The following is a 19,797-nucleotide window of genomic DNA, read 5'->3' as shown; positions in this document are numbered from 1 at the left end:
TACACCTGCCCTAGAAATCAGAGAGCACTCTGATTTTGTAACTAACACTTACAAAAGGAACTTACAAACTACATGACACTATATGAATAAGGGATCACTGGATGTCAAAGCACCAAGCAGAGAGCACAGTACAGTGTGTGACCATTAATATCATTCCCTGCCTCTTCTAGGTCCTTGCCCATATGGAAGAGTTATATTATAAATTATGTGATAACTAAGAACCTGACATTGGGCACTGAAGCAGTTCAGAAATGGAGGGAGTTTAACTCTGGGTAAATGAATAAAATTAAAGCAATTACATTATTAGCTTAAAAAATTTAGAAATGACCCAAGCCTTGTATGCACATATGAATAAGAAAAATAAATAAATAAAAAATGTATGATCATTACTTAAAAACTGAACATTAAAATTAAAACATTTTTCATATAACAACAGACTCACCACAATGTATGGTGTTTGTCAGACATTCATTGTCACAATGCAGCTTGACTGTCTTGCAGACAAATTCAATATTATATTTAAGTTGGCAGAGGCAGCAGGCCATATGCCGAGGTAAGATCCTATAAATGGAAACACAGATAATTAAGTTAATGGAAACAGTTACTGAGGGGTAGAAGAGGCAGGCCAAGGCTACCACAGGGCTGTGTAGAAAGAACTCTTGAAGCAGCACGACCTGGACAGGTTGGTAGAAGCCCAAAGATAAACTGCTGCTCTTGAATATTGAAAATAAATGGGAAGGAAGACAGGTGCCCAAATGAAGGATCAGCATGGCAGTGGGTGTCATATGCCTCAAATAGAGTGCTAAGGATTAGAATTGAGTGACATTGATCTGTAGTATCAATCAGAAGCATCTCCTCTCAACTCAAGTCTCACTCTGGGTTGGGAGTGCACAGGAATGAGGCAGACTTCTATGATAAGCTCCCAACTTATGGAGTCACTTTCTCAATTCCCACTGAGTGGCAAATGTTAGAAATTATTATAGGTATTATAAACAGCATAGCTTAATCCATATTGTGTTGTTAGAAAGCAACAGATCATATTGTGCAAATCTGGGCAATTTAAGCACCCAAAAAAACAGGGCTAGGCTGCAGCTCAGCCCTGTAGAGGGCTTGTCCACTGGCTTTAATGTCAGCATCAAAGAACTGTAAAGATGATAATAAGGTACGACATAAATAAGAAGAATCCTGTACCCATAGCGATACTCAAAAAAAACAGGTATGTGTGGTGAGGACTGCACAATAATGCAAGCTAATAAATGTAGAAGGAGTGATAGGATTAGAAAAGCGAATTATAACTGGTTTGAACAAGGACTCTCATTGATGCACAGTGGGGTGAAAAGATGTTTGAGGGTAGCATCTTCACTGATCTCAAATTGCTACTCCACTGGTTATTTAGTAATTATCAAGCAATAACTTGGAAATCTTGAAGATGCCACTTTAATCACGTGATTAAAGAGCATCATGGGTCACCTGAAATCACGTGGCATATCAAAGGTTTCACCTGAATTTAGTTCTGGGGAAAAGACAAATCCAGAGTGTGGGACAGTTTACAAGACAACTGTCTCAGACTGTTTAAATGTACTGATGTCATGAAAGGCAAAAGAAAAAAAGGTGATCAAATGTTTTAGACTAAAGGAAACAACATCTGGTCTATGACTACCCCTGAATAAAAACAAAACAGACTTAAAGAATATTATTGGCTTATAGCCAAGATGGAGTGACAGGAACCAACTTAACCCTCCACCCAAAACAACAACAACAACAACAAAACATCAATAAAAAGTTTCCTTATGAGGAATAACCCATAGGGTGGTGTTGAAGGATGTTAACCTCATTAATGGATTAATCCATTTATAAGTGGATAGCTGAATTGGGCTCCTAGGAAATGGGGTCTAGGTGGAGGAAGTAGGTCACAGGGGCCTGTCTTTGAAGTGTATATTTTCTCCCTGGACCCTCTCTCACTCTCTTTCTTAGCTGCCCATTAAGTGAGCAGCCTCTGTCTCAGGCTCCCACTACCATTTGTTCTTCCTCACAGACCCACAGCAATAGCCACAGACAAAAACCTCGTAAACTGAGAGCCCCCTCTCCGAAAAAATAAATCCTTTCCTCTTCTAAGTTGTTTTCTCAGGTATTTTGTCATAGTGATGCAAAGCTGACTAACACTAGCTTGCCGCTTTGAGAGAGCTTCCAGGTTACAAGGTAGGGAAGGACACAAGCAGCGACCCATGATCTCCCTAGTTAAGGAAATGGACTTGAGGCTGGCGGAGTGGCTCAAGTGGGAGAGAGTCTGCCTTGCAAGTGTGAGGCCCTGAGTTCAAGCCCCGGTACTGGCAAAAATAAATAAATAAAGGAAATGGAACTTGAGAGTCCAGGTGAACCAAGGTGACTATAATTTAGAGCACAATACCAGAGGAGAAAGAGTCACACAGAGAAAGAACTCTGGAGCCGTGTCGAAGGATGGTTGGGAATATACAGCAAAGTACTAATCAGAGCATGTGTCTGAGGAAACTACTCAAGGCCAGGAAAAGAACCACCAAACAGATTAGAGGATATGGCACAGGGCTAGCAATACTGCCTGCTCCTACAGGGCAGACTGGAAAGCCTCATGATCATGGTGCACTGGGTACTCAAAGGTCTTGCCTTAGTACTTGTCAATAATGTACTCTGGATTAAGGTTACTTTGTGGTCCCCCTTTACAAATCTTCAAAGTTAGGACCTATATGGTAAAATTGTTTTTGAGTAACATAACCTCACCTGAAATATGATCAAGCATACTTATAGGAATATCAAAATATACAGTACACAACAAACTCAAATTCACAATGTGTGGAATCCAAAAATTATTAAGAAGCAAGAAAATATGACCCATATTGCGGGGGAAAAAGTCATAACCAACCCAAGACTTACATGTATGTTAGCATGAGCACATGAAAACAGTTCTTATAAATGTGCATGAGGTATGTAGAAAACTTAAAGAGTGAAAATGGCCACAGAGAATGGCAGTGTTTTTCCATCTAAGAAAAAAGCAGCAGGGCATGATGATGGCCTCCTGTAATCTCAGCACTCAGGAGACAGAGGCAGGAGGAGTGCAAATTGAAGGGCAGCCTGGGGGGAGGAGAACAGTGGAGGGGGTGAATTCAAGTATGATATATTTGATACATGGTAAGAAGTTTTGTAAATCCCACAATGTACCCCCACGCAGCACAAAAAAAAAAAAAAAAAAAAAAAGGGCAGCCTGGGTTACATAGCAAGACCCTGTCTCAAAAGAGAAGAAAAAAAGAGAAATAGGAAGGAAGATGGGAGGGAAGGAAGGGAAGAGAAAGGAGGGAGGAAGGACAAGGGAGAACACCACTACCTTGTGTAACTAAGAAGCCTGGTTAGTGATGAGGACTCTGCTATCCAAAGGAAGGCATCTCCCTGATAGTGGGGGATCAACTGGCAGATGCTCTGAGAGGTTGAGGATGATAAGACTGGAGCAGAAACCAACAGATTTGATATCGTGGCGATTTCAGTAAGGAAATGATCACAGCAGAGGGCTAAATGAAGGGCCTTTTCCATACTAACCTTGAGCACATAAATTTCTACTTAGCTTGCCATATTGGAGGGAAGGTGTCACAATTTAAGCTGTTGTAAGTGGTATGTCGTGATAGACCCTACAGAATATTTTTCAAAACTTCCAAAAAAAATAAAATGGATCATAGACCTAAATGTAACTGTAATTTCTGAGAGGAAACATAGGAGAAAATCTTATGATGGGCTTACACAAAGATTTTTTTTGGTTGCTACTGTGGTTTTTTTAATTTAATTTTTACTAGCATAAATTAATTGTACAAAGGGCTTTTGTTGTGATATTTACAACAGGCATGTAAAGTTCTTTGATCATCTATTTTACTCTTTCTCAGCCCCCTCCCCTCTCATTTTTAACAGTTTTGTAGGTACTATGGGTTTTTTATTTTAATTTTGTTTTTGTTTTGTTTTGGGATTGGACTGGGGTTTGAACTCAGGGCTTTGCACTTAGAAGCAGGTGCTCTAGCACTTGAGCTGCACCTCTGGTACTATGGTTTCTAACTCAACCACTTGAGCCATGCCCCCAGCCCTTTGTGTGTGTGTGTGTGTGTGTGTGTGTGATTGGGGTTTGAACTCAGGGCTTCACATTTGCAAAGCAGGCACTCTACTGCTTAGACCTCCATTCCATTTTGCTCCAGTTGTTTTGGAGATAGGGGTCTCATGAACTGTTTGCCCAGGGTGGCCTTGAAGCATGATCCTCCCAAATTCAGACTCTCAAGTGTGAGAATCAGCTTAGGTTGGGTCTTTTCTGTCAAAGGATTTAATCAGTAACCCCTGCTGTTACAAATGTTAGTCTCACTAACTTGCTTCCCATACACTTGCTTCATGGATGCTACTTAATATGATAAAAGTTTCTATTAAGAACAAAAGTGGTTATCCTCAGCTGGACAAAATTCCACTAGATCCCCTGGTTCCAGAGCTGATAACCTAAAACAGTTATTGCTTCCTAGAGCTTTTAAACTTTTCTTCAACAGCCCATCCCAATGTCCTCTTTCAAATTAGCCAACTGCATAGACTGTGACCCCCAAAATCTGCCCAATTCAGGGGAGGGGCAGCATTGCATTAGAGATAAAACCCTGCTGGTTGTACTTGCTCTTTGTCTATGGCCCACCCTTCTGCAGAAGTAAATTTTGCCTTGTTGGTTGACTTCTGAGTTGTGTCATCTGTCTCTCCTGATATCCTGATATCTTAAAGATATTTCTAACATCAAGTAACTAGTATTGCAGATGTGAGCTACCACACCTGGCCTTGCTGTAGTTATTTTTCAGACAGAGTCTCATGTTTTTGCCTGGGGCTAGCCTGAGACCTTGATCCTTCTATATACAGCCTCTGCTGTAGCTAGGATTATGGAAATGTATCACCATACCTGGCTTGGTATGAACTCATTGGGATGAGTTCTCACTACATTTTTGCCCAGACTGGCCTTGAACCTTTGTCCTCCTATTCTCAGCCTCCCAAGTATGTTGGATTACAGGTGTGAGCCACCTTGCCCAGTGACAAGTTCTTAGACAAAGATTTCGTAGGTAAGACACACATACACACATAAATACAAACCATACAAGAAAAACTTCCTACATTAGATAGAGTTCATCAAAATTTAAATATTTAAAACATCTGCTCTTCAGAAGACAGTGGAGTGAAAAGACGAGCCACAACCAGAGAGAAGATATTTACTAAGCACATATCTGAGAGAAAGGACCTGGATCCAGAGTATGTAAAGCACTCTTAAAAGCTCAGAAAGAAGGAGATAAATATCCAACTAAAACATGAGAGCAGATTTGAGCAGACACTTCTGTAAAGCAGACAGTTGCCCATAAATGCAGTCAACCTTATCTATCAGCTATTAAAGAAATGGAAATGAAAACGACAATGAGACACCTCTACACACCTACTAGTAAAAAAAGGCTAAAATTTAAGAAAGAAATTGAAATATTAGGATCAGGTGAAAATGTGGAGCAAGTATAACTCTCATACACAGCCAGTGGAATATGCTAAGTAAAAGAAGCCAAACACAAAGTACTATATGATTCCATTTATAAAATGCTCAAAAAGTCAGGTGTAATCCTAGCTAATCAGGATGCAGAGATCAGGAGTTTCGTGGTTTGAAGCCAGCCTGGGCAAATACTTTGTGAAACTCTATCTGGAAAAACCTATCACAAAAAAGGGCTGGTGGAGTGGCTCAAGGTGTAGGCCCTGAGTTCAAACCCCAGTACCACCAAAAAAAAAAAAAAAAAGTTTGATGGTTGCCAGGGACTACCAGTGGGAGGAGTAGACTGACTCCAAAAGGATATGAGGGGATTTTGGGGATGACAAGGTCATTCAACATCAGGAATGGGTCATGATTACATAGCCATGCAAAACCATCAAACTGTAGACGTATAAAGTGTGAATTCGGGAGGTTTGTCTCAAGTGGTAGAGCACCTGCCTAACAAGTGCAGTCCTGAGTTCAAACCCAGTCCCGTAAAAAAAAAAAAAAAAAGTGTGAATTTTATTACATGGAAATGGCATCTCAAGAAGCCTGATTTAAGACATTAATCAAGCCAAAGAAAACTAAAGCGATACATAAATCTAAGAAAAACTAACTTACAGTTTTTCCAACTTAAGAGTCATCAGGAGGATGTTCTCAAGTGTCGCAAGTCGCACTTGTGTTTTTCCCAGGTCCCTGAGGGAGAAAAGCCCACATTCATGATGAACCCCAACACAGACAGTGTGTACTTAAAAAGACCTTTCAAGGAAATGTTATTAGTTCAGGTTTGACTTCCCCATGAAACGAGCCATTTCACGACCTTGTCACATAAGATAATTACTCTTATTTTTTTTTAAGATAATTACTCTTATTGAAGAAATTTAAGTTTACTGTTTGCATCATCAAATTAATGACTTTGGCACTGACCAGAGCCTAAGTCTTTTTTCTAACCATTATCTTCCTTCTCATTTTCATGTTGCTTTCACTCCTATCCTTTACTCTTTGCTTTGAGGAATAAATGATATTTCTACCTGTGTTTACATATTGAGTATCTCTATGTGTTCTTCCCTGGCTGGCTGTCTTGTTCATTTTAATCCTTTCCTTTGCCAATAACATTTTTTCAATTACCTAGTTAAAACTAAAATGACAGCTTAACCTTTGATGAAAGTAAACAAAAACACAAATCATCTCATGACTCATAAAAATTATTGCAATACTTACAGATACTTTAATGCTGGCAATTTAAAAAGATGGGAATCTTCAACAGTTGTCAGAGGATTACGACTGAGAATTCTGAAAAATGCAATGGAACTAAAATGGTCATTTTCAGTATGGATGAGACTACAGGAAAAGTTTGTATTCATTTTTGTATGAAAATTATGGGTTAAAAATCATTTTTTGTCTTTACCTACAAATTACTTTTAGAATCCATAAGCATCCTTCTTTTGGGATCTACCCAGGTCTCCAAAAAATAAAGTGGAGAAAAGAAAGAGGAGGAAAAGTAGGGAAAAAAACATGCCAAAGAACATTCAGGTCAAAAACTCTCAAAGTGACCACACTGGTAGGGAGCCCTGCCCTGTAGGAAACAGTGTATTTTAGGTCCTCCATAATTCACGAGGTTGCTCATCTTTCAATTTAGAATGTGAAACAATTCATGATCTAATTCACTCAATTAAGGAAAAAATAGGACCAATTTATGATTTGAACCCGTTAAACCCATGCTCCCATCCCATACTCTTACTTGTATTCTTCTGTCACATCACAGCCTTTGTTATACTGCAGGTAATTAATCACTTGTCACCTGTCAATCACCCAGACTATCAGCAGGTTAAGGCAGGGACCACACTTTATTGTTCTTATCATCCCTGTGCCTGGCATAGAGCCTGAAATTTACCAGTTATTTAACAAATGTTTGCTGCATAAATTAATATCATTCTGTTTACATATCAGTGAGATGAATAAACTTATTCTCTCCCTTTCCCTTCCTCCCCTTCTCCCTCCCCCTCTCCCTGTCTCTCTCCTTTGATACAGGGCCTTGCTATGTAGCCCAGGCTGGCTTTGAACTCCTGGGCTCCAGCAGTCCTCTTACATCAGCCTCTCATTAACTGACTACAGGCACATGTCACCGTGCCTGGCATAAATTCACTTTTGATATAAATTTTTACTTCAAAAGGCTGGATAGGTTTTCTTTTCAATTGTTTAAGTCAAGCAAACAAAAACAAAAAGTAAAGAAAGAAATAGGAAGAAAAGAAAACCTGCCTTTAGGTTAACTCTAACCAAGAATCATTAGTGTAACTTCTGTGGAGCACACAAATGACTATTACAGCTAGTTTCCATTGGGCTGCCAGGCATCTGTTATCATCATTTCACACTTAATCATCACAATAATCTTGTGAGGTAGATGTTGTCATTACCCCATTTACAAAAGAGGAAACTGAGGCACAGATTGGTTATGTAACTTGTCTTAGGTCACCAAGCAAGTAAGAGGCAAAGCTGGAATTTGAACTCAGTTCTGATTCCAAAGCCTGTGTTTAACCTTTATGAAAAAAGGGGCTCAAGATAGCTGTACCTTAAACTTAATTTTGAGAGGGCTTAATATAGAAATAACTTTTTTAAACAACTTTTAGAGTATATTACCTATACAAAAATTGATTACAATTTTTAACCTCATACGGGAAAGCCTCGATGAGCATTATAGTTTTTTTATTCCCTTTTCCCTGTGATCTAAAATCATGGCACATGGTGACACTAGTGAAAATGATGAAGTAAGAACATAACTGCTGGAATGCAGAGAAACACTGAAACATAACACGCATAAGTCCCCAACCCCAATGACCTTCCCACTAATGTCCAGCACCTCCCCCCCCTCCTTCCCAACCATCTTACCTAATGCCCATCCCCCTCCAACCTCCATTTCCCCACCCCACAGGATGTTTAAAATCCCCAGGCTGTAAGAAAGGCGTGCTCTCTTGCCCCTCTCAGGTCTCGTCTCCCTAATAAAGACCTGATGCTTATGAAGGTCACAGATGCTTTCTCAGTGTGTCTCTTTTCAGCTTCTTCACTTTTCTTTCATAGGCTAGCACTCTACCACTTAAGCCACACCTCCAGCTTCCACTTTTCTTTCATTTGGTGCTGAAACCCAGGAGAGTTTTGAGCAGGGATGTGGGGAGGGACACCCTTTCGGGGCTACTGTGATTTCATGGTGATCCTCATAAGGTCAATGATGCACCCCCGTGGGGAATCTGGTCCGGACTTGAAAGAGACACACAAAGGCCAAGAGATGGCTAAGTTCCCTTGAGGTGTGCAGCTGGTGCCCACCTCTATCCCCAAAACTGTCTAACCTCTCTCTTTCTCCCTTCCTCTCCTTTCCCACCTCACTATCCTCTATATGATGCTAACACTACTATATTTTCTGCCACACTACTGTGGGGCCTGACCTTTTAGTCATACATACGCTCCTAACTTCTCATTCCTCTGAGACCTCCTGCAGGGCCCTTTGCGGATTCCACTCCACACTCAACACCGGCTCTGATTTCTACAGGGATGGGCTGTGTGGCACCTCAGTGTGTCAGTCTGGCCATTCTCCCCTTCGGTATTCCTATTTCTACCTCTCACCTTCCAGCCAACTTGGCTCCTGGTGAGTCTGGCCCTGGTTACTCTGTGGCCCCAGGTTCGTTTTTCCAGTTTTGCAAGTTTTCTCTGGGGGACATCCTAGGGAAAACTTCCTAACCGCAGCCATGGGTAATACCCACTCAAAGATTTCCTCTGACTCCCCCTGGGGTGTCTTTTATACAATTTTACCAAACTGAGCCTAAAGGGCAATCTAAAATGAAAAATCCTCATCTGTTTTTCTAAATTTGACTTCAATACAAATTAGACAATTCCTCTAAATGGCCCAAATTTAAAATTTTAATCCCAATGTCCTCCGAGACCTGACAACTTTATTGTGAGAAACAGCAAATGGCAAGAGGTCTCTTTAGGCTTTCTTTTATCTCAAGTCCGACCCTCCCTTTGTTCAAACTGCTGGAGCTTGTAGGTTTGACTCTAGCTCTCTGCTGTTACAACCTGAAAAGCAGTGGACAGCAGCAGCTCTTCCCAGGTTCACTCTCAGGCACTGAATGGAGGCTGGAGTCTTCCTCCCCAGTTCCCACTGCCTCTCTCCTTTTTTTCACCGCTGTTCCACCCTTTCCTTTCTTTGACAGGTCCACCAGAGACCATCTTCCATGGCTGGATTTGCACCCAACACCTTACCATCCACAGCTACATCACCATCAAAAACCGTCTCCTCTGGCTTCAACCTAGCTTTATGTCATCCTTTCCTTTTTTCTCATTTCACAAGATATAAACAATGTATAACTTTAAAAGTTTTCTCTAAATTTGTCTCAGCCATTATGGAGGTTACTTTCACTCCTCCTACTCCATGTCCAGCTCCTGTCTCCTCTCTTGGACTGGCCATACAGATTGTTAGGTCCCTGGCATTCTTGGGGTGGGTGGAAGGACCCGAGGCTACACCTTAAAACCAGACCCCGATTTATGACTGCTTGTTTCTCCCTGCCTGATTGTTTCTCAGCTTGCAAAACAACTCAGGAACTTCCAGTTACTCAACTAGCCAGGCATGTCGACCTGTTTCATCTGGTGATCGCAGATAATCAGAGACCAGAGACTCTCTCTCCCTCCCCCATGGCTCGGACCCTCCTATAAAGCCCACTACCCAATTTAGCCAAGCCACCTCACTCTGAACCCAAGAGTGATGGCCCTGCAGTCTGGACCAATAAACCTTTCCTTTCCACATGTGGTGTGGTCTTAATTCGGCAGTACCTTACACATATGAGGACAGTAGAGACAGAAATGGACAGGGAGAAAGGGAAAGAAAAGTCCTGATCAAGTCACATTGTCTGTTCTTTCTGCACCCCGAGTGACTCATATGGTCCCAGGACTACAAACATAAAATCAATTGGAAATCTAAATGACATGTGGCCTATGATTGGAGCTACTTTTCTGTACTGGCCTCCTGGTTTTTCACCTAAGACTAAGCCTCTAAGTCTGCCTAAACACTCTACTAACAGTTTTCTCCTTTAAGTCTTGTTTTATGGTGGGTAGTTTTCCCACTGCAGACATGTCAAGACCAGGAAGGGGATCAGGTCATATCCAGGTCACTGCAGGTAGCGACCATGGGCTGGCCCGTTTGCTGTCCTGGCCAAGGCACAATACAGTTGGGATGATGGACCCATGACCTCAGCCTCATGTAGGCACAGGATGGAAAAACCAATGACAGAATTTCAGTTCTCTATCTAAAATGCCCCATGTATTTAAAATAAAAATTAAAATCTGTTTTCTAGATTATGGCATGAACTAAAAGACAAAAGGGCAGCCTTCCTGAGTTCTGCTACAGATTCAATAAGGCATTTGGATTTTTCATGAGTTGCCTTACCTAAATATTAACTCTTGAGGGGCTAACTCATTCTACCTTTTCCATGCTTACTATCACCAGTTTCACTGGAGAGGTAATCCTTTTTACTTTGCCCTCTGCCCATTTTCCAGCCTGTCATACAAATTCTAATTTAAAAACAAAATTCTTAGTATAAAATAAGAGGATGGACTTGTATATCCCCTCATGCATCCTGTATCCTTTGTCCTGACAAGGATATGGAATGCCAACACTACAAGACTAGGCTCCCTAAATTTATTTTAAAGATTTGTCTTATAACAAAGTTACTGTAGCCCAAGGCAAACTATTCTTAAAAATTATTAAAAACACCCCTAGAGGTAGATCTAAAGCCTTCCATATCTAAGAGTGCACTTGAAATTAATGTAATTGTTTTATGTTTCATTGTGTAAATTTTGTGTATGGCTATTATTGTATGATTAACTTATTAGAGACAAAAGTTTGATAGCTATGACAACAGTCTTCTTATTGGAGACTGAGACTGACTCAAAACACTTTCCTAGAATTGACTCTTGCCACAGGTGTTACGTTGCCCAAAACGAGTCCTAAAAGAACAAAATGGGACACATCTCAATCTGCTCCGAAAATTTTTTTAAAATAACTAATCAATGTACTGTGGCCACTTAATTTTTATATGTTCTTGAACTCTTGAATATACATGTGCTTAAATTGACATGTATGGCATGCCTAACTTAAAACTTTTTTTTACTATGTGTGTGTTTAAACATCTTTAGGATGATTCTTATTATAGAGTTAATGTAACGAAATGAAAGGCTTCTGTTCTCTTCTTTCCTCCACCTCTTCTGCTGCTACTTTTAAGAAAAACCAGTTTTTCAAAGGTTATGTCAATCAGATCTGTCTAAATTATAGGCATTATTTTATGGACAGTAACTTTAATCTGTTTTATTCCATCATAAGTGTAATTTATATTCAATTTTTTTATAATTAGATTTATTAACAAATGGTATCTTTATAAATTACTTATTGCATAAAAACAGTTTAAAATTGCCTGTATATATGGGTCTATACAGTATAAATATAAGGCTAATTAAAAAAAAATTTTACTTAAATTTAAAATTCTTATAAAAGTTATTTTTAAATACAAGTTACAAAGTCAACAAGTAGAAAGGATATAGATAGGTATTGAGTGTATGTTTGGGGAAAAGTTAAAGGGAAAGAAAGCTTTCGGATGAAAAAGTATTTTGTAAAGAAGAGTTTGTCTTAAAGATTGTTCCAAATATGGAGAAGAGGGGTAAGGACAAACCATCAGAAGTTTCAGAATGTTATATGAAGGTTCTGAGTAAGTCTTAAAAGTGTATAATAAAAGCTTCGGTATGTGATAAAGTTAAAAGTTGACTATAATCTAAGAGTTGCCTAAAAGATTTTCTAGGTTCATGTCAAACTAAAATCTAATTCTCTATGCCCATAAAACAAGGCTATCTTAATATTTTTCTGCTCTGAGTAACATCTGCAAAAAATTGTTATAAGGAAAGATTTTATCAAGCTTTAAGTACTACTAAATCAGAGTTCATTTACGTATTTGCTCATGCAAAGGGCTCTTACATGATCACCTTATTACTGTGTTCTGTGTCTAGACTTTAAGTATTGTACAAACATTTGCAAAGTTAAAAGTGTCAATTTATGTAAAATGATGAGCTAAAGCTCTCATATCAAAAAGCATTAAATTTAACTAAACAGCCAAAGTTCTTTATCCAAAAGTGTTACATCGAAACCTTTGACATAGAAAATGGTTAATGAAACTTTTGGCAGGTGTGCTGTTTGTTATCAGTAACAGTCAGAAAAACCTTTCTATTTGGGCAGTCCTACTACTTAGAACCTGGCCTATATTAGTTTTAGTCAAGTAAGTGTTACTGTGTATGTATGAAATATACTTGTACATTAGAAAATAAGGCTATTTGGGATCACAGGCATTGTCCCCCTAACTTGTAAGAGATCTAAAGTTAAGGATGCTAGACTTTTGCAAGTTTGTGTCCATATGTTCCTAACTGTAACAAAGAGCATTTAGTGCTGTTGTTTTTATACTATCAGTCATAATTATTTTCCTAAAAATGTGGTCCACAAAGGAGATAACTAAATGTTCTGACAATTCCCAAACTATTTTTCAGCATTTTAACTATGGCTATTCTAAGTCTTGTCATTCTCAGTCTGGGTCCCTCTTTGGAGCATTTGCAATCCAACCCAAAATAACTCTACCTAGTACCTATTTTTCAATTGAGTCAGCCTTCTAGATATTTACTTTTGCTGGCTTTTTTTTTCAAAATCTTTAACTATTGTCTGTTAACATTCTGCAGCATTTTTAAGTTGTCAGGATATCATCTATAGTCCAAGCAGAACTAAAAATGAATGCCAGGTAGGCCCATTTCTTCTAAACCTCTTTTGTTTCTTATTGTTTGGGCAAATGGGTCTTATCTGGCACTGATTCCCACCTGACCTGCCTGAAGCTTCCCCTCCAATGCCGAGAACATCCAGGAGAAGGTATTCCTGCACCAAGTGACTCTCATTAACCAGATGGTTAATTAACAAAATCTTCAGAGAGATTAATTAACTCTCTTCAGAGAGAGTTTGGAGACGAGAGGGAAAAGCTTCACAATCCGGATGGACTCCCCTGTGCCAGGCCTCACAAAAGTTACTAAAGCTGAGAGGTTTTAAAGATCTTATGCAGGGCTACTGGCCTTTCACTCAAGCCTTTGCAGCACCTCTGACAGAAGGCAAACTCATATTTTTGGCCAAGGCCTTCATTTTAGGTAAAAAGACATTATTTTTGCTGGCTCCAAACTTATCTTTTTAGTAGCCCATGCTCATGGAGTTATCTTCCCTTAGGCAGTCTGTTTAACTGGGAGCATTCTGACTTTTACTTCCTCTGCATTCGAAGCAGGTGTTTCTAGTTTTAGACCTAAACTGCTTCTGCCCTCCAGATAGCAACTCTGGAACCTCTCCCAAAACAAAGACTGAGGTAATGACCAACCAGGCCACACCTGTGACTGGAACCGTTTACTATATATACCTTTGTCCCCTGCACCCAGTTCCTTTGCCTACTTAAACTTATAGCCAAGGTCTGTACCCCAAGGTCCCTTGGTTTTCCTTCTCATGCTGATAGCTGGCCCATGTGTCAAGGCTCACTTCGTCTCCCAAAGGGTACATTTCTTTAGACAGGCTACCACTCAGACCACGCACAAAGGATGCTGCTTTTACGTCAGGAACTCAATGCCAATCTCCAACAGTGAACAACAGACAGCTGGGAACAGTGGTCTTCCTGGGCTAAGTGGATGCCACGGGTCTTCCCTCTACTGGGACTCCTTATTTTTCCCATTGTGACCTTGCCTTCAAAACAGGAGGGGATTAGATCTCCTCACAGCTGAAAAAGGCAGGCTATGCCTCTTCCTAAACGAGGATTGTTGTTTTTTCACCAGTAAGTCTGGCATAGTTAGGGACAGGATAAAAAAAAAAAAAACTCAGGGACAGAGCACAACAGCTAACATCCGTACAGCCTACTAATATTCTTTCCTCCTTGTACCTATGGCTAATCCTGCTGGTGGTCCCTCTCTCATTCTTGTCTGTCTGGCTGTAATGTTCCTACCATGCCTCATTAGTACCCTCCAAAAACTGTTACAGGAATGTATTACTGCCATTTCTCGGGCTATCTCAGGGGAGCAGTTCAAGGCCATCATGCTTCTACAAACTTTCCAGACTCAATAACCCCCCACATTGCCCCTAGCCAGCAGGAAGTAGCCAGAAGACAGGTAATGCCCCATGCCACTTATGTATGTTTGTGTAACAACAAGCTCCATGACTTTAGAAACTGAAGGGTCTGCCGGGGGAAAGGATATTCCTTATTTGGATACCTTATTTGGAACAATTGATTATTCAAAACTTTTGAACATTTACAAATTAAGCAACCAACCTAAATCATCCCAAAGGACAGACCCGAGCTGTTATTTTCATCTTTAGTGATTTGCCCTCTCTCAACCTGAGAAGCTGCCGGGATTCCAGTACAAATCAAAAGCGATGACCGCAGCCTGAAGCGTGCCAATTTTTAGGCACCTAAGCTATCTGTAGGAAGCAATGCTAGCGGTCTGGGAGGAAGCAACAGGGTGTTTGTGAGACTGCAGCTCAGTTTGCCTTCGTAGTGTGGCCGCTCCTGCTTGTGGATATTCTCCATAGTGGAACAAGTAGTTCAACAGGAATAAAGCCTGGATTTCCCTCTTTGTCTCTCTTAGTGCTTTGCATTTTTGGCACAATTCTGAAGAGGCAGACAAGCCCTGTGAAAATGCTCTATCCAAATAAGGTATATCCTTTCTACTTGGTAGAATCCTTCAGTTTCTAAAATAGTGGCACTTGTGTTGTCAGAACCAATGAAGCAACTAAAAGAATTTTAAAAACTAAGCTATCAGTCTGGACCTGTGTAGGAGAATGAAGGAGAAGCACCTTAAAGTTGGGGGAAAATTACACTTAACCACTACTGGTGTTCTGTGTTTCATTCCTGATTTCATCTGAAACAGAGATAGGATTACTATGACCATTCGAAGAATGGTGGTTTGCTAATGAGCTTTTGGCTCCCCTTTATGGTGGATTTGGGCCCTAACATGTTGCTAACTTGTTGGGTTATTGTTTTTCAGTAACATGGAGGCTTTACTCAAGAGATTTACTGGGTTGTAATTACCTGGCACCCAGGGGTAAATCTAATACCAGTCAACACTGGGATTTGAACTCAGGGCCTTGTGCTTGGTAAGCAGTCACTGTACTATTTGAGCCATGTGCTATGTCTTCTGGTTTTCTCATCACCAGGAAACAAATGTCTTTTCCTCTGAAGTAACACAGTAACTAGAAATAACAAGTTGGTGCATCCTCCTTTATGAGTCTTAACTAACCGAATACCCATCCCTACTTTGACTGGAAAGCAAAGACCCCCTAGGGTTCTTTCCCCAAATAGGCATCAGCAAATTAGTGAAGGGATAAAGGAGGCTGCTACACAGGACCATCTGTAAGAGCAGTTAATCCACCTCCAGGCAAATCTCAACCCTCCCTCCAACCAGAAGGGAACTTGGGAACCTGGATTTCTGATGCACGAGGCAGGTGGATGACCTTTCCCAAAGTTGGGTTTGGAGACTCAAGGTGAAATTTGTCCTTCTCGAGTCTCAGATGACCTTCAGGCTCTTCAACATCACAGGTTTTATTTTATTTTGCTTTTTTTGTTTTTTTAAACAGGGTCTTCCTATGTAGTCCAGGGTAGCCTTTAACTTGAGATCCTTCTGCCTAGGCCTCGCAAGTGCTGGGATTACAAATGTGTGCTTGTGAACAGCATAGAGTTTTTAAACTTTTACTGTTATTATTTTTTTGGTAGTGGGGATTGAACTCAGGGCCTTGTGCTTGCTAGGCAGGTGCTCTACTACTTGAGCCACATCCCCAACCCTTTTTACTTTAGTTATTTTTCCAATGAGGTCTCATGTTTATGCCCAGGCATGAACTGTACTGTGATCATCCCATTTATGCTTGTGAGTAGCTAGGATTACAGGCATGGGTTATGGCACCCAGCACATCATAGAATTTTTGAGCTGAAAAGATATTAAACTCCACATTTCTTGTTGAAGGTAGTAAGGAAAAAAAAGGTATATGGAGTCAGGCTAGAGCAGTGTATATTCCTATTAATATTTTTCACCATAAAGCTTAATACAAACACCATCTTTTTCTTTCTTTTTTGGTGGGACCAGGGTTTGAACTCAGGGCCTCACACTTGCTAGGCAGGTGCTCTTATTATATGAGCCACTCTGCCAGCACCATCTTTTTCTTGAAAAATAATATTCTGAGGGGAGAGGTGCCCTATGGCAGGTTTTTAGAATTCTTTTGATTTGTCATTTAGAAGAAACTGACATTGAGAAAGCACCCACCCCATTTGCTTGCTGGAGGATTCTGTGTTAAACTTGGCGCTCTGTAAGCAGCTATACATTGCAAACATTTAAGCAGTTAGGAACTCTGCATGTGAGAAGGAATCAGTGTTCAGCTTGTGAGTGGAACTTCAAGGACCATTCACACATCAGAGCGGCACCATTGGGGGACCATGACTGTGCCAATTTGAGTGTTACTTGCATGATGTCTCCAGTGCCCCTGCCAAAGATCAGTACTAGGGAAAGCAGAGCATGTCATATATAAGTCACACAAGGCTCTTACCTGTTGTACGTTAGTTTCCTTATTTGAAAAAATGGAATGCATCAAGACGTACTATTCACAGAATTTGTACAGGGCTTACACCTAGCTAACAGTAATGTTATCAGTTGTTTTTTTTTTAAGACACAAATAAGTTTGAAACATGTTTGTCTTCTATTCCACTTACACTTGGTGTAAAAACTGCATTCCATGCCATGCTTGAAATGTTCCGAAGTTCAATTCAGTGATTAAATTGCAACCAAGATTTCTACAAAAAAAAAAAAAAAAGCCAAAGAAGGAGAGGAAAAAGATATTCTTTCAGAACACTTATCATTGGCAGTGACTCTAACTTACATATGATGAATTATAACATCAATACTTTTCACATACCTTAAAGGAATCTCACTATGGATGATACTGGCTTATGATTTATACTTTAACATTTACAAATGCAGTGCATTAGATACAAAAGAGTGAATGCTCAATGATTACTTGTGTTAAGTGATCTTTATTTCTCTACAACAGGGTTTCACAACTTCAGTGCTATTGACATTTTGGACATTTCTTTGACATTTGTCATTTATGGACAATTCTGTGTCCATTGCAGGATATTCAGTAGCATCCCTATTGTCTGCCCACTAGGTGCCAATAGCATATCCACAGCTGCCAGGTGTCACCTGGGGGTAAAGTCACACTGATGGAGAAGCACTGCTCTGGACTGTTCACTCTGACCTGTAATGATTCTCATCTTTGGTGCAGACTAAAGAACCTGCTAATTAATTTTAGTAACTTTCTACTAGCAAAATTTTAATTATCTTTCAAAATGAGTAGCAAGATTCCAGGCATAATGAAGTAACTTACACGAATTTCAAAAAAGGTAGTGATTCAAATGTCCCTCTTTCAATATACTGTATTTTATTGCAGGATAAATCTCTAGGAAAAGTAAAAGAAAACATTGCATTGATTAGCTATTAGGTATCTAATTAGCATGAATAGATAGAATTTAGACTCAATAATATTGAAAACATAATTTTTTCTAAACTCTAAACTTTGGATTTGTATTTGAACTTTCTAGAGCCCCCTAATCCTGCTCCCACCTAAGAATCTCACCTTCGTGATTTTCATAAATAAAACATTCACTGTAGATCTTGAGGGATACTTTTATTATGGGTATAACAAGGGCTAGAGTCATGCTCAAGTGGTGGAGTTCCTGTCTATAAGTGCACGGTCCTGAGTTCTCTTCTTCTTTTTTTTTATAACCCTTCTAAGTTTGGATATGAAGTGCCCCCCCAAATGGCTCACATGTTAAAGACTTGGTCACCAACAGGTGGTGTGAGAGGTGACTGAATCATCAGGACACTGACTTCATTGATGGATTCACCCACTGAGAAGCTCACAGCTGAATGAGCGATTAGAAAGTGAGGCTAAGGTGGAAGGCGCAGGTCGCTAGGAGCATGCCTTTGACCAAGACCCTCTTTCTTCCCTCTTGCTGCTTCCTGGCTGCCGTGAGGTTAGCAGCCTTGTCCTCCACACCTTTGCCTCCCAGAGGCCCCGAAACAATGGAGAGTGCAGGTACAGACCGAAACCACTCAACTGAGCCAAAATGTGTCTTTGCTCCTTTACCAGGCATTTGGTTACAGTGACCAAAAAAGTGACTCAGATAAGCTCCTTAAAAATGTAAAAAGAAAAACAACAACAACAAAAAAAACCCAATTCTTAACTTATGAGCTACACAAAAGCATGTGGATTAGATTTGACCCATGGGCTGTAGACTAAATATAAATACAAGAAGTATATGGCATAGGAACACTTATAAAATAAGGTTCATATGAGCACCATAATTGCTCAGGCCTTATTGCCCGTTTTCTGCTGTAAGTGGAGTATTTTGTTTTTACATCTCTCTTATCTATATAATTTTTAGAAATCTGAAAATGTATAGGGAGTATTTAATGCCAGAGATAGTCTGAGACCCACACAGACTTACACAAGTGCAGAATTTTTTTTGCTGGAGATTTCAGAAATTATCTCATTTGAACCCTTTATACATTTCATAGATAGTAACTCACAAATAAATATGATCAACTGACTAACTTACAAATACTCGAGGGACAGCAGGCCTTCAAATGAATCCTTACGTAATTCAGTCAGGCGATTTTCACTGAGAATTCTGGAAGATGAAAGGTTATCGCTGGATCAAAATTCATCAAAAAGAGAGAGAGTATCGAGTGATGAAAGGTATGGGGAAATGGGTACTGTCATATTCTGTTCCCTGGTGTGTAAGTTGGCACCACTTTTTGGAGGGCAATTAAAATTCCCTGTCTATAATAGTCTTCACCTTAACCATCCCATTCCTAGATCCCTATTGTACAGCAATACTTGTCCATGCTCACAAAGAAGTATGTACAGGGTTGTTCACTGTAGCTATGAGTGCAACAGGAGAACCTGACGTGCTCTAAAAAAAATAAGGGATTATGAAATGAACTATGATGTGTCCGTACTATGGAATATTGTGCAGGAGTTTAAATTAATAGGGAAACTTCTATGTACAGGGAAGGAAAGAGACATGACATAGTGAAGAGAAAGACTCAAGAGGCAGGATGTTAGCATTTATGTAAAAAGAGATATGAAAATCACACAAAATAATCTGCTGTGTGTA

General features: G+C 39.9%; 1 protein-coding gene across 1 annotated transcript in view; it reads right to left on the bottom strand.

Moving 5' to 3' along the window:
• LOC109702645 (leucine-rich repeat-containing protein 37A2-like) overlaps nt 1-19,797 on the bottom strand; it is a 34,234-nt gene that overhangs the window by 8,794 nt on the left and 5,643 nt on the right. Inside the window, exons 5-9 of the mRNA XM_074045490.1 lie at nt 19,237-19,308; nt 18,003-18,074; nt 6,755-6,826; nt 6,155-6,229; nt 443-561 (exon numbers count right to left, since the gene is read on the bottom strand). Coding sequence (XP_073901591.1) covers nt 443-561; nt 6,155-6,229; nt 6,755-6,826; nt 18,003-18,074; nt 19,237-19,308 — 410 coding nt within the window. The remainder of the gene's footprint in view (nt 1-442; nt 562-6,154; nt 6,230-6,754; nt 6,827-18,002; nt 18,075-19,236; nt 19,309-19,797) is intronic.

Source organism: Castor canadensis, chromosome 11, assembly GCF_047511655.1.
Source record: "Castor canadensis chromosome 11, mCasCan1.hap1v2, whole genome shotgun sequence".
In the NCBI taxonomy this organism is placed as follows: Eukaryota; Metazoa; Chordata; class Mammalia; order Rodentia; family Castoridae; genus Castor; species Castor canadensis.
This window is presented reverse-complemented; position numbering and strand designations above follow the sequence as displayed.